The sequence below is a fragment of the Desmodus rotundus genome, chromosome 2 (assembly GCF_022682495.2).
Source record: "Desmodus rotundus isolate HL8 chromosome 2, HLdesRot8A.1, whole genome shotgun sequence".
Classification (NCBI taxonomy): Eukaryota; Metazoa; Chordata; class Mammalia; order Chiroptera; family Phyllostomidae; genus Desmodus; species Desmodus rotundus.
This window is the reverse complement of record NC_071388.1, coordinates 199156054-199170851: the sequence shown is the minus strand read 5'-3', so window position 1 is coordinate 199170851 and position 14798 is coordinate 199156054. Positions and strand designations below refer to the sequence as shown.

Below are 14798 nucleotides of genomic sequence, written 5' to 3'. Positions count from 1 at the left end.
GAGTTATACAACTCATGTCTATCAATATATTTGCAGTGGCTGATTAATTTTTTTAAAAATCCTATTCAAGCTCAGTTAACTTCCTCCCATGTTGGGAAATTCATCATATTTGTTTCAACATGTCATGCACTCAAATTAAAGCCCTGTATTAAATTTAAATTTTAAAAAAACCTTCAAGTTAAATATTTTCATTCTGCTTCCTCAGTGTTATCCGATAGGAGACCTTTTTTCCCTTACTTAGTGCTTAACAGAGGAAAATGAGAAGAAAGATTGAAGGAGTCTAAAAATACCATTCTGATAAATTCCTGGCACGTTTTCTATATTATTTGACATTAAAGCTCTGTGATAAGATAGCCATTTAAATGGCCATTTCAACCTGAGCACTGAAACCTTTGGTTACTTTAAAAAGTAATAAAATAGGCTAGTTAAGGCCTTTAAGGTAGGAGAAATAAAAATTCAGCATATCTCTCACAGAGAAAAATCAATTCTACATGCATCTACTTTTCTTTGGTAGGCACAGTATGATGAATTACGAGGAAGAAAACCTGAAATGAGCCATGCTGTGTATACTAGTTCGTCAGAAAGTGTTGCCTTACCTTACCATATTATTTGGACGAAAACAATTTGTGTGTTTTAATTGAATCTTTGTAGTTGCAATGAAATGGGTGAGGGAAGGAAATAAATGGCCTAGATTCATGGCAGTCTCATTATTTAATACAAAATTCCGACTCAAGTACTCTTCATTTCGTATTTGTCTCTCTCCTCATATTTGGGACTTGGCACATTTATCTCCATGGAAATGTCTTAAGAATCAGGCCCTCTGTGGCCACATTCACAACCTCATCCCTTTTCTATTCTTGTGAAAGCTAATGGGACCACTCAGTGGAAGTGGCCCTGGCTTGCTCAGGAAACAGTGACAAAGGACCGACATGTTCTTTCCTTTCAACTTCCCAAATACTCCAAGATCTTGATATGTTACTAAATCATAAATAAATGTAGTTGTAATACGGGCTCTGTCACTTTAGATAGAGTTGAAAATAAACATTTAAGTATAAATGTAGTTTGTAAATGAAACTTTTATCTAAGAAGTTTTCTTGTATTTTCAGTTGATAAGTATTTTATATTGGAAGTTTTTTCCATTATAAATGGGAACCTTAATCGTTTTAATCACCTTAAAAACACAACTCTGTAAACACTATCCAAATACCAACCTAAATAAGTATTATTTTCTTTCAGATCAGTATTTAAGGACAACCAGGGAAATGTGGACAGAGACTCAAGATTTTCACCATTGTACAGACAAGAAAGTAGCAAGATTTCAACCGAAGACCTACTTAAACTAGTGTCAGATTATAGAAGGTAAGATTTTGGGGGTACTCTTGCAATTCACATAAATCAATGTCATTGCTACTATTGATTTACATATGCATAAATAATACTTGATTACCTTATTCTCAAATGTCCCAATTCCTCCAGAAAGCAGATGGTTTGCAGGTGACTTCACCTATGCCCACGTGACACCACAGGAGCATATTAGCCAGAATTACAAGGAAGCAGTGTGAAACATTAACCTGTGTCAGTTACCTCTCGCTGTGTAACACATTACCCCAAAACTTGGCTTCTTATGATAACAACATCCCTTATTTTATTCCTAGTCCATAATTTGAGCAGAGCTAGATGAGGGGCATCAGCTGGACGAGGTTCACTAGAGCCAAAGGATGCACTTTTAAAGTGGCGCACTTACTGACTGCCAAGTGGGTGCTGGATGTTGGCTGAGAGCTCACTGGAGCTGGGGGCCAGAGACTTTGGGTCTCCTGGGGACTTTGGGGCCAGAGACCATGGACCTCTCCAAGAGCTACTATGGTTTTCTTATGGTTGGGTTCTAGGAGTAAGTGTCCCAACACATAGAAAATGATTACTGCCGGTTTCTTAACACTGGGACTGAGAAAGTGCCACAGTGCCATTTCTGCCATAATATACTGTCAAGTTGTCACAGAGCCTAGATTCAAATGAAGGGCACATAAGCACCACTAAACAGGAGGAGAGATAAGGGATTTTAGAACTATGCTTTGAAACGTCACAGAGCAATTAATTGCTGTGAATACAGTAATTTATAATATGTCTGTCATTCAAATGCTTTTGGAGAAAATGATGGAAGTTAGTGCCAAAAAAGGAAAAGTACAAAAGCCACATTTTTAAAGTGAATCAACATACATTCACTGTGTTATGATGATAAGATCTTTCACAACAAGCAACTTATCTTAACTAGTTATACCCTAGCACGCAAAGGATTCTTGTACCCGATGCCCCTCTCCCAAATGTTCACTCTCTGCCCCTCCTGTCTAAGAGTCAACAGTCCATTATCAATTAATTTTGTTCATCCAAAACAAAAATAATATATCCCTATGAAACAAGCATGATTAATATTTTTTGTATCTTCAATAGATGAGGTGTTTCTCTTTAACTATAAGGGAAGTTTTCCTAATGATTTTGTTGTTGTTCTAGAAGGTAATTAAACCTTTCTTAGAAAGCAGAATAAAGGTGAGAAGTAAAATCCCGGAGGAGACCCTGAACCAATATTCCTTGGTTGTGATACTCCCTACATGGGGAGATCCCCCCAACCTTGACTCCAGGACAAAAGCCCTGCATTGGCCTTCCCACACCTACCACGTGGGAATTAAGAGTGCCTTATCTCGTGACTCTCTTGCCAGTGTACTGAAGCATGAGAAGTTGTAGTGCTGAGAAGGGAATGGTCCCATGTTACCAGTACATAGCAAAGACACTTTTCACCGTGGCAGTTGGAGGGCATCTCAGACACCCCATGCCATTCTGGTGGGACAGTAAATCCTGTCATAGACACCATACACCTGTGGCACTTAGTCTCAGTATTGTGCCAGTAAATGTTTACCATGGACCCTCCAGGAGGGAAAACCGATTTATACTGATGGCCAATTTCTATGGTGTAAATCTCCTGCCATTGCTGATTTTAAGCTACCCTTAGGGCTCCACCAGATACGGGGCTGGGAAGAAATGTGCACACAGTGATGTAACACTCCCACCACACAGACAGATGTAAATAATCTCGAGATTATGGATAATCTTACCATGTAGTAAAATAATTACTAAGTGATGACTTTTGAGTAGTACTTATTACCTTGGGGGTTAATATAATTTGTTTAGTGGTAAGTTTATATCATTTTATTTTTAATAATGGCTGTGTTTAACAGTTGGCAGGCAGAATAAGTGAAAATTTAACAATCAGCTCTCACAAGCTGGGAAGAGCTGGCTCTGGCCTACCGCTGTAATTACTCTACCTGTCAAAGTAGATCTCCCAAAGGGAGCTCACGGGAAGCGGTTAGCAGTCACTTTCACTTTACTGGAAAGGAAGTCGAGTGAGAAGGTTTCTGTAGGGAGAGAGGGGGAAGAAACGTGAGCACTCGAGAGTCAGGATTCAGGATTCAGAGTGAGCACAAGGCAGGGACAGGCAGCAGCGGAATGCTGGAGATAAACGGAGAACCGAGAGCAGGCAGAGGCTCCTTGACCCCCTGGGCTGTCGGTGAAGAGGAAGAAAGCACACTTGTTGCCCACTTGGCACTTGTGCAAAGACCAGGGTTACTGTCCAGACTTCTTCAGACAACGTATGATAGTGAGTCAGTGACTGCAGCTCAAATGCCGGGCCTTCCCTTTACCGAGCAGCGTGGACCTACTGTTACTGTTACTGAGCAGTGTATACCCCCTGTCCTGCCTTTGTCCAGTTACGTAAATGTTATCAGGAGTAGGTCCAAATAAATGTACAACATTCTTCAGAATACCTGTAACTTGACCCCTGCCTGATTTTAATGGCACATAAATTTTAGTTTCCTAATTTAAATTAGCCACATAAAGTCCTTCACAAGACCGGTTAGGGCCCTCCTGTTTACCGTCATGAAAGCTCAGAGTTATAGTTGACTGTTTTTATCCTTGACGACTAGAATAATTCAGTGTGTGTGTGTGTGTGTCTGTGTGTGTATGTGTCTCTATGCTGCCGTACTTTCACAGGGCTGACAGAACAAGCAAATTGCAGACCATCCCCGGAAGCCTGGAGATTGCTGTTGACAACATTCCTTTGGAGCATCCAAGTATGATGATGATGTCATAGTTTACTTGTAGAGTTGTGAATCCTTAGTGCTATTTTAGTTAGTTGGTTAGATGGTTGGTCGCAAAGTTTTATTTGGGTATTTTTTTCTCAAAGTTTGAGATACATGGAATTTATTACCTTGTAGAAATTGCAGGCTTCTTATTTCTTTATTAAGACTATAAGTATAGTAGGACAGGAACTATATTTGAGATAACCTAATAACTATCTGTATGTACCATGCACCTAGCAAGGTATTAAATTATATTATTTAATCCTCAAAACTCTGAAGGGTTGCAAATGTGGAAAGTCAGGTTCAGAGAGACTGATAAACTAATAACCCCTCATGGGAGAATCTATCTATACTCTTCCCAGTTTCTCAGACTCAAAATGCACAGCTGGTTCTGCCCGAGCACCATGAATGCCGGGCACAGCCACCCCAGTCACCGTGCAGGATGAGAACTCGGATATGTTTAGACTCTGTTATCACACAGAAAGCTTCCGTCTTTTTCAGACTGCGGTCAGAAGTCCTATTTATGTCAGCGCAAAGTTGAATTTCAGCTAGAGCTTTGAAGAACTCATAAATAAGAGGTCCAGAATTTATTTCTTAAGTAGTGAGATTGGCTTTCGCTTTGCTATTTCTGATTATGCCTCTTAGTGACTCTCCCTGATGCGAAGGCTGAATCCAGGCATCCTCACACTAATGACACGCAGGCGCAGGGTGGTTGCCACAGCACCATTAGCACTGTTAAGTTTTTTATTCTTATCATTTTTCCACAAATCATTTTAATATGAAATAAAATGCGGATTCTGACTTAAGCCATGTTCCAAATCACTTTTGTATTGATTGGTGTGAAAAAAGCAGAGGATAAACGGAGCTATTTCCTCTCCCTGATATGTGGGATGTGGCTTTTATTACCTAACAAAAGGGGAAGCTAAATATTCTCTTTGTAAGGACTGTAGGGCATTAGAGAAATTGAAACAAATCATAAAAATATTATCATTGATTTTTGAACAGAAAACCTGATTCCCAAGCATATTTAGATAATGATTTTGTTATTTTGAACCCAGGAAGATTCCAGATGGGATAAAGGAAGGTTGAAGGCGTGGCTGCCTGTCTGACCACAACTTCAGCCTCCAAATTATTTAGTGACCGAAGTTCTGATTTATAAATCCCTCATGGCCTTTATTTCCCCTTAAGCTATCCCTGCAAGGTTCTATTTTAAAAGATTGTAAAAAACTAAAAAGAAAAATACAGTTTATGTAATAATGCAGAGGGATTTCAGATCTGGGTTGTGAAATCGCTCTGTATGGAAAAATACTCCGAGCCCATTCGCGCTATCAGTGGTAGGCCCGACGAGCAAGGGTCTGTTCTGACACATCTCCGCAGCCGCGTTACTTTTACACTGTCCCGTGAAAGGTCGGCGGGGTGGTCCATATCTTGTAACACCCGGCGAGTGTGCTCAGAGGATCAGTGGCTAAAATTTACTCTTTATACCAAGCTTAATACAAAAGGAAAATAATTTTAAATCCACCCAAAAGATTTGCCCGTTTTTAAGATATCAGTTTTGGTAGTAAATATACAGCTTAATTGTCTATCCTACCTACTGCCTAAAAATTTTTCACGCTAGCCTAATTTAACATAAATTGGTATAAAAGAATGGAATTTCTATTTTGAGTGAATTAATTTTAAAATACGTTAAGTATTTTTACTTAAAAAATCATATTAAATGACAAACTCTTATTTTCTGATTTTTAAAGACTGTGTAACATCGTCCTTTATCCCTGTCAAGCCTTTCGATGTGACGGCTCAACCAGAGCCCACGGTGGAGGTGGAAGAATTTGTGTACGACTCCACCAAGTATTGCCGTCCTTACAGAGTGTACAAAAATCAAATCTACATTTACCCCAAGCACCTCAAGTATGACAGCCAGAAGTGTTTTAACAAGGTATGATATGTTTCTGAAATATTCTCCTCTCTCTCCACTATTTTTAGACCATGTAAAGATTGTTTCTTGAAAGTTCAAATACAAATTACTATAGTTCATCACTTTGGAAATGAAAATGATTTGAAGAAAATGCTTCATAAAGGGCAATGATGAGTTTCCCCTTAAAAGTGCTAAGGATGCATATTAATAACCTTTCTAAATCAGCCCTAAATAATGTTGCTCTAGACTTCTTTTTACTTTCTTAAGATCCTCTGAAAATAGCATACCCGCCTCCTTTTGATATGAGGCTTTTTCTTCCCTTTTAAATAATCTCTCTAAATCTTTCTGCTATTTCTGAGCACTATAGATGTCATGAGAAAGTATCAGGTATTCTACATTTGGGGGGTTTAATTAGAAACTACTTATTTTAGGCACTTAGATTGTTTTTTGGCGTTATATTACAGGCCGTTACAATTTCCATTTTCCCTCGCTGTAATTTCAGGCACGAAATATAACTGTGTGCATTGAATTCAAAAATTCCGATGAAGAAGGTGCCAAGCCCGTGAAGGTAGGCCAAGTCCACCAGGGGAAGCAGCATTAAAGGGGGCAGGCAGATGCCGAGGTTCTCTCTGCTAATGAGGGGCTTTTCATTTGAGTGTGGTTGAAAGAGGAGCAATTCAACATATTTGTTTTAAATTTCCTAAAATATACCTGATTTAATGGCTATCATTAACTAGATCTATTAGAACTTCCAGGCTTGTGACTATGCTTAGGTGTTCGTGATTTGGAAAAAAAGAAAACCATTCTAGTGTGAAATAACTGCAAAGATTCCCCTCTGGAAAACTTTGCCATTTTCGAAGATTGGCCAGCCGCTCAATTCAGAATGCTTGATTTAAAGTGCCACATCCCAGCTGGCCTTCGTGTGGCCTGTGCAGAAAGGTTGCCGCAGCGTGGCCTGATGGCTAATGCATTGGGCCTGTGACATGCCCACGTTTATGGAAGGCGGCCTGAGGAGCTGGGAAATGGCTTTGGGAAGTGGGTCCCACATGTTGGTCACATGATTTAAAAAGATCAATAAAACTATGAGGTTTGTATATCTGTGCTGTTTTAACCTATAAAGCTACAACTGGGCAGCATTTGTCAGTTCATATTTGGTATATACTGTTCTTATTTTAAGGGCTTCAAACATAAAATAACCTATAAAAATAGAGAGGAAAATTATTTCTAGCAGGCTGGTGGCCACATCTTCCCAGTTTCAGTCAATCAAAGGAATGAGATAGTAAAGGACAAAATGAATGGCTAACTAATCCCCACAATTATCTGAGATCATCTCTTAAAACCATCTGTCAGGTGCCAATCACATTCTCTGTGATCAGAAGGTCTGCAGCATTATTCAGAAGAACAGTGATCAATTCAAGCGACTGAATGAACCAGGCACAGGGAGACTTCCTTAAAGTAGTCTGGAGCTGCTCTCTGCCCCCACAGGTTCCAAGCTCCACAATAGCATCAGCATCAGGAGAGAAAAAAAATAAAGTGAAATGGAACAAATAAGCACAGTGACCAGATGGCAGGCACACCAGGCCTCTTAGAGCAGTGTTTTGCAGAAAATTCTAGGAAAGAGGAACATTCGCGGGTGTGTGGGTCCCCTGTGTCATTGCTTTGTTCTAAAGCTTTGCACAGCTACAGCAGATGTCAGAAGAAGCACTGTGAGCCTCGGGCTCAGGGAGCTTGTAAACTGCATGACTGGGAAGTGCCACGTCACATACCCCAGGCCTGACTAGGGTCATCCCTAGTCAGCTCTACCCTTCCTGCTCAGCATTCTTGGATGGGGACCGGCAAGTCAGGGGCTGGGGTCCAACCAACACTTCTGGTCACCCAACTGATTGCTGCAAACTCTAGACCAGTGCTGGATACGTTGGGCCCCTTCAAGAGCCCATCCTACAGGAATCAGAATAGAACACAGGAGGTCTTGTCTCATAGTAATCAAAAATTAGCTAATGAGCTGATTTGGATGATCAGTGTCGATGTGATATCTACACAATGAATTAAATTTTTAAAACTTTCTTCAAGAGCACCCCATTGTATAATAAATACAGGGTAGCAGATCAAAGGAGTTCAAGGTTAATCAGATGTCTGCTCAGCCTGGCAAGTTAGCACAAAATTCATTTTCGTCCCAGGATTGGTTCCTGAAGAGTAGTGGTCAGGGTTAATTTCAGACGCTCATAATTATTCGACTCATAACTTTTTGAACAGTGTATTTATGGAAAACCTGGAGGGCCCCTCTTCACCTCCGCCGCCTACACAGCTGTTCTGCACCATTCCCAGAATCCGGATTTCTCAGACGAGGTAAGGACCGGGCCTCCATGGCCTCCAGCAGCTCCTAAAAGGATGGGTGAGTGGGTGGGCAGGATAACGCAGGGCGATGAACGCTCGCTGCAGACCACACCTCAGACTGAGGACAGGCCACCGCAGACATTTTACTTAACCGAGATTTAGAAATTACATTAATTGGCTGTTGCTCCAAAAGTATGTTGAAAATTCCATTAGTTCAGCCCAAAATTGTCTTTAAATTGTGATTCTTTGGATTCTTTTCAAATGGAACTGATTTAGGGTCTTTTATTTCTCTGGTCAATATAATAAAAATTGTGTCAGATAGCTTTTACCAATCCATTTCATGTCGTAATGAAAAGAACAAAGGAACAGATAGGGCATGAGCCCACACTATTGCTTATAGCCTGTGCGAATCTGAGCGGCCTGGGACCCCTCAGCTCTAAACGTGGCATGGAACAAGACCCCCTGGCCAACTCTCAGGACTCTCTTATTACATGGTTAAAAAGAGAAATTTTCATTCTATTGCACTGTTAATCATTGTGTATTTTGAACTGTGTAATTGGCTTTTTTAAAGCAGGTTAGCATGTTGGTATATAACAAATATGTAAGTTTGTAAACCATGATGATTCAAGACTTCTCAAACTTTATCATGTGTCAGAATCACCTGGAAGGCTTGTTAAAACACAGATTATTGGAAGCCACACCAGATTTTTTTGGATTCCATATGTCTGCAATAGGGGGCCTAAGAATGTGCACTTCCAACAAGTTTCCAGGTGATGTTGATGCTACTGGTAATAGGTATATTACTACCAAGGACATTGCTTTGATGATAGGTGTATTAAATTCTTTCCTGAACAATGTGAAATTGGATAGATGGAGAGATAGATGATAGATAGATGGATAGATATATAGAGACACAGAGGCACAGAAAGTCTAATAAATAAGCTGGGAGATAATTTTCATGGCTCTCTATCACCTTACTGCATGACTTAACTATTCTGGAAACTACTTACTTGCGGATATTGAATGGAATGCAGCTCACCAGCGCAGGATCCTGGGATTCCAGTGTAACGAGGTCATCAGAAGACATGGGTCCTTGTCCTGGAAGATGCCATTACTGACGAGGCCACAATCTCAGTGACTCAAAGCCTGCTGACATATCTCGCCTTGGTTCCTAACTCTCTATCATCCCACTCACAAGGCTGTTGGGGATTTAAATGTAGAGGGTTTCAAAGCACTTCTTTCCAGGAGCATAGCGCATGCTCCTCATTAAGTATATTCTTAACCTACACCAGTTTTGATTTGTTTATTCAGAAGCATTATAGCTTCAGCATGACCTCTTCATAAAATGGTTCATTACTTAGTTACCACTATATATATATATATACAATACACTACATATATTTTTTTAAATGCTGAAGTTGCATCATTTATTACTGCCACGTTTCTCAGCCATGTGCCTATGATTGCCTGGGGATCTTATTAAAATTCAGATTCTGATTCCATATGTCTGGGGCCGTGTCTGAGACTCTGCATTTCTAACGAGCTCCCGAGTGGCGCTCATACAACTGGTTCCTGCACACCCTCTGCGAAGCAGAGAATTACAGTTTTCTCATCTTGTGCGCCTTACTGATAGGTCCTCAGTCTGGGCCTTCCTTACACTCTACCGTTATGTCTGCGTGCGTGCATGTGCCTGTGTTTCATCCACACACTGCAATAGCAGATGTTATCTGATGAGACATGCTGCGTGTTCTAAAGAATCATCATCCACCACAAGAAAGAATACAAATACCAACATCTTCACACATTACTGCTAGCAGGATGGGTACTTCTGACACTATTAAATGTAGACCTAGATTTCAGTTAAAGAATTTTTAAAAGAATTTCGTCTTGCCCTGACCCTGGGCAAATGATTTTAATCTCAGTCCAGCTATTATCGCTTTCATTGCAGGTGAAAATTGAGCTACCAACACAACTCCATGAGAAACACCACATTTTGTTTTCTTTTTATCACGTCACGTGTGACATAAACGCCAAAGCCAATGCCAAAAAGAAGGAGGCTCTGGAAACCTCAGGTACTGACAGGAAGCAATCTGAGATAGCTTTGCGTGTCATCTATTGGACTTGAATTGGAGAGTATTTGAAAAGCTCTGATTTACTCAGTGTTTTAGTGAAGTTTTGTATTCATAAATGATAAATAACTTTATTTTTCCTCCTCACCTTGGAGGCTTGTACTCAAGGTTTTCTCTTTATTGTTCCTCTGCACAGTTGGATACGCATGGCTTCCTCTGATGAAACATGATCGGATAGCCTCTCAAGAGCACAATATCCCGGTAGCTACAAGCCTGCCTCCTAATTACCTAAGCTTTCAAGATTCTGCAAGTGGAAAGGTATTGAATGATGTATAATTTAAGAGGAAAAAAATGAGCTAAATGGCATGAGGTTGTCTTCTCTCTGCTATTTAAACTAACCCAACCATGTAGCTATGCATCCATTGTAATTATGAATGAAATGCACCTGCAGTATTTCGAGTATCTTGTTTACTTTATGGCTAGTAGAAATGATCTATTAGCAGTGATCCCCTGATACCACAGTGGTCTCCTTCACCGATATTACCAAATGCATCTTTTATTTTCTATGTAGTAATGTAAGTTAATGGATCAAGATGGCAAATTAATGTACACCGAATAGCCTGCTTATCTGTCTTCTCTGAAGTTGTCATGGTGACAGTAACAAACTCTCTTTTTGCAGCATGGTGGGAGTGACGTGAAATGGGTTGATGGTGGCAAACCTCTTTTCAAAGTGTCGACCTTTGTTGTGTCAACAGTGAATACTCAGGTGAGCGTGATGTCTGAAATGTCAGCATCTTCTCCAACAGGTGGCATTATAAGGTGTCTCCTACATTTGTGGGAGGAGACTCACCATTTTACAAGTTGTCAGAAGAACTGGTGATTGAAAAGGAAGACTGTCCGTGGCATAATAAATGCCTCTCCTGGGGGAGATGCTACCCTAGTCCATAAAAATCCAGGCACCCAAAATACCGGAAATGTAAAACTAAGTCTAATTCTCAATGCCCAGCCAAGGCTCCACAATCCTGTACCCCTCACTCTTTAAACCCATCTTTCCTCTGATGCCCTCAGCTCTGGTCAAGTCCCACAAAAGGGCCACTGTCCACCAAACCCTGCCTTATGTATCTAAGAGTGCCCCAAGTTCTTTTTCTCATTTCCAGCTGCCTTCCCAGGTCCCTCTGGAACTCACAACTCACCTTCCTCTACATCCACTTCCTCTACCTACACACCCGTTGTCCCCAGGGGGATGGGGAGGGACACATTCATCTTTTCTTCACCATATTATTGACCTTAGTTCTCCAACGCCCCAGGCCCTCTTCAGCACTGTGCCCATCATCTGCTTAGGTTGATCCTTTGGCACTCAGCATTCCCTCAGCCGGGAAGGCAATCTCTCCCTCTCTGCACGTCCGCCCCTCCCCCCACTGGCCTGGCCAGCTCTTATCCACCCTTCCAATCTTAGCTCAAAGGTTAGCTCTTCAAGCAAGCCTTCCCTGTGCCCTGCACTTGCAGACACTTGGGTCACCTTGTCCTGCACCCACATGGCACCTGCTTCCACTGAGCACTTATCTGATTATGATCAAATAGGTATATGTGGAAATGTGGGGTGCTGCCTGTCTCCCTGACATAATAGAAGAACCACAGAGGTAGGGAAAGGGCTTTCCTGGCCCTTCATTCCGTCTGCTGTGCCTGCCAAGGGCCTGGAGCAGAGTCAGCTTTGATAAATAATAGTCGAATGGAGGAATAAATGAAATAATACTGAACATATCATGCACACCTACACACACACACACACGGACCTGAGGAGAACCCAAACCGCAGATGCCCTTCTAGAATTGACAAATACCAGCAAAATACACAGATAGTGTATCTTTGCCCAAATTCTGTATCTCGCTTCCTGATGGCATAACTCTGAGCCCTCAGCACAGAATTTAGAGAATTTCCAAGGTTCCTCTCTCTTCAGAAAATAGTATTAAAGGGTGTAGTAGTTTTCTATGGCTGCAGAACAAAATGCCACAAGCTGGGTGGCTTAAACAACAGACATGTCTTTTCTCACAGTTCTGGAGGCTGGAAGTCTGAGATCAAGGCATCGGCAGAGTTGGTTTCTTCTGAGGCCTCTCTCCTGGGCCTTCTTTCTGTCTTCACGCGGTTGTTCCTTTGTGTGCAGATGTGTCTGGTGCCCCAATTCACTGAATTATAAGGACATCTGATACTGGATTAGGGCCACCCTAACTGCCTCATTTTAACTTAATTACCTCCAAACACTCATACCCTGTGGTACTGGGAGTTAGGACACCAACATATGGATTTGGGGGGACACACTTCAGCCCATAACAAAGGGTAAGAGTCAGTGTTATTGCATGATGTCAGTGTGAACTCCCTAATTCTGTTATCACCTTGGCATTGAAGTCTGAAAAGATCCCTATGCATATTAAAATATCCTTGTGCATTTCTCATGTATGTTAAGGAAGATGTAAGGAAAATTGGTAGAAGTCTGTGGAAGAAGCAGGTGCAAGAAGAAGAAGGAAGGCAATTTTTTTTAAAAAACAAGGGAAGTAATTCTCCAGCCATCATTGTGTGGCCGAATAGGAGAACAAATCTATGAGAATGAAATAGGGAAGAGAGTGGGCTTTGTCGGTGATTTCAATTTAAGCCTTCCCCGTGCTGGGACGTGCAGTGAAAATGAAAGCTCTGTCACTGGCCCCTTCATAAGGCACTTGCCCGTTGTGGCATCGAGCCTACAGAAATGCCCATCACTGTGGTTGTTACAGTTCACACGTCACCAGAAATATGAGCAAAAAGGAAAAAGGACTCACGGACATGGACAATAGTGTGGTGGTTGTGGGGGAAAGGGGCATAGGGGACTAAATGGTAATGAAAAAAATACAATAAAAAAAAGAAAAATACTTTTTTTTGGTGTTTCAGGATCCATATGTGAACGCGTTTTTCCAACAGTGCCAAAAACGAGAGAAAGATATGTCTCAGTCACCTACCTCGAATTTTGTGCGCTCTTGTAAGGTAACATGACATGCAAATACTTTCAGTGGCCTTTGGGGGAGAAATGGGCAAAAAGGCCTTGATAATTTTCACTGAAAAACAAACTAAGAGGTCATTATCATTGAAGAGTTTTAAATGCCTTATCAATTTTGAGAGTAAATTATTTGATTTCACATTTCATTAGTAGCTTCTGCCTGTTGATTAAAAAACAAGCAAAGGTCAATGTTTCAAAATAAAAATGATTGAAAAATTAAAGCCAATTAAGTTTAAATTAATTTTTAAGTGATCACCCTTGCCACATCGCCTCCATTGCTCCCACACAAAATGCAATGAAGACTAAAGCCAGGTTAATGGGACCTACAGTTTTCATATTCAAGTTTTGGAAAACCTCAGAAGAATAAGCTTTAAATTTAATCAGTGTGCTTTTGTTTCCTGTCAATTTACTACAGAATTTATTGAATGTGGAAAAGATTCATGCAATCATGAGTTTTCTGCCTATCATCTTGAATCAGCTCTTCAAGGTTTTGGTACAGAATGAGGAAGATGAAATAAGAACCACTGTGACCAGGTATCCATAACGTGGCCTTAGGAGAAGAAATTTTGCCATCTGTGGTTACACAAAACTTTGATTATAACTGAACGGCCACCTAATTGCGTATGCTTGCACTTCATTTCAACACATATCTCAAATTTCTCACTCTCCACTTTTTACCTTCGAATCATCTACTGTTATAATTTGAGTCAAAGATTAGACCCCTTTTTCAACCTTTTCTTTGTGGTTTTTAAACTTTTTATTTTGAGATAATTATAGATTTGCATGTGGTTATAAGAAATAATAAGCAGAGAGATTGATCTCCATGTTCCTTTTACCCAATTTACCCCACAGGCAACATCTTGCAAAACTGTAGTAGGCGAGCACTACCAGAATATTGACATCGATAGAATCAGGATGCAGAACATTCCATCACCACAGGGGTCCCTCATGTGGCCCCTTTACAGTCACAACTATTTCTCTCCCATCCCCACCCCCACTCCTTATCCCTGGTAACTACTAATCTGTCTCCATCACTGTAACTTTATTTTAAGAATCATGTATATATGCACAATGCTTCATCTACATATCTATAGGTATATTTATCTCTATATTTATCTATATAGATATAGAAAGAATCATACACTATGTCACCATATAGTGTGTAACCTTTTGGGACTGATTTTCTTCACTCAGCATAATTCTCTGGCACGTCATCCAGGTTGCTGCATCTACCCATAGTTCCTTTCTTTTCATTTCTGAGTGGTACTCCATACCACAGTTCCCCTCTTTAATGATTTTATCTATTGAATGAAGCTAGGATGTGTCAC

At 40.7% G+C, this 14798-nt stretch overlaps 1 protein-coding gene across 7 annotated transcripts in view; it reads left to right on the top strand.

Moving 5' to 3' along the window:
• The window catches only part of DOCK10 (dedicator of cytokinesis 10), a 227671-nt gene that overhangs the window by 160169 nt on the left and 52704 nt on the right, over positions 1–14798 (top strand). For all 7 annotated transcript variants that reach the window (XM_053919129.2, XM_045198211.2, XM_024563982.3 and 4 more), the window contains exons 15-24: positions 1237–1359; positions 4039–4118; positions 5876–6063; positions 6545–6610; positions 8296–8388; positions 10325–10448; positions 10642–10763; positions 11125–11211; positions 13365–13457; positions 13886–14004. In XM_053919129.2, the coding sequence (XP_053775104.1) occupies positions 1237–1359; positions 4039–4118; positions 5876–6063; positions 6545–6610; positions 8296–8388; positions 10325–10448; positions 10642–10763; positions 11125–11211; positions 13365–13457; positions 13886–14004 (1095 nt within the window). The remainder of the gene's footprint in view (positions 1–1236; positions 1360–4038; positions 4119–5875; positions 6064–6544; positions 6611–8295; positions 8389–10324; positions 10449–10641; positions 10764–11124; positions 11212–13364; positions 13458–13885; positions 14005–14798) is intronic.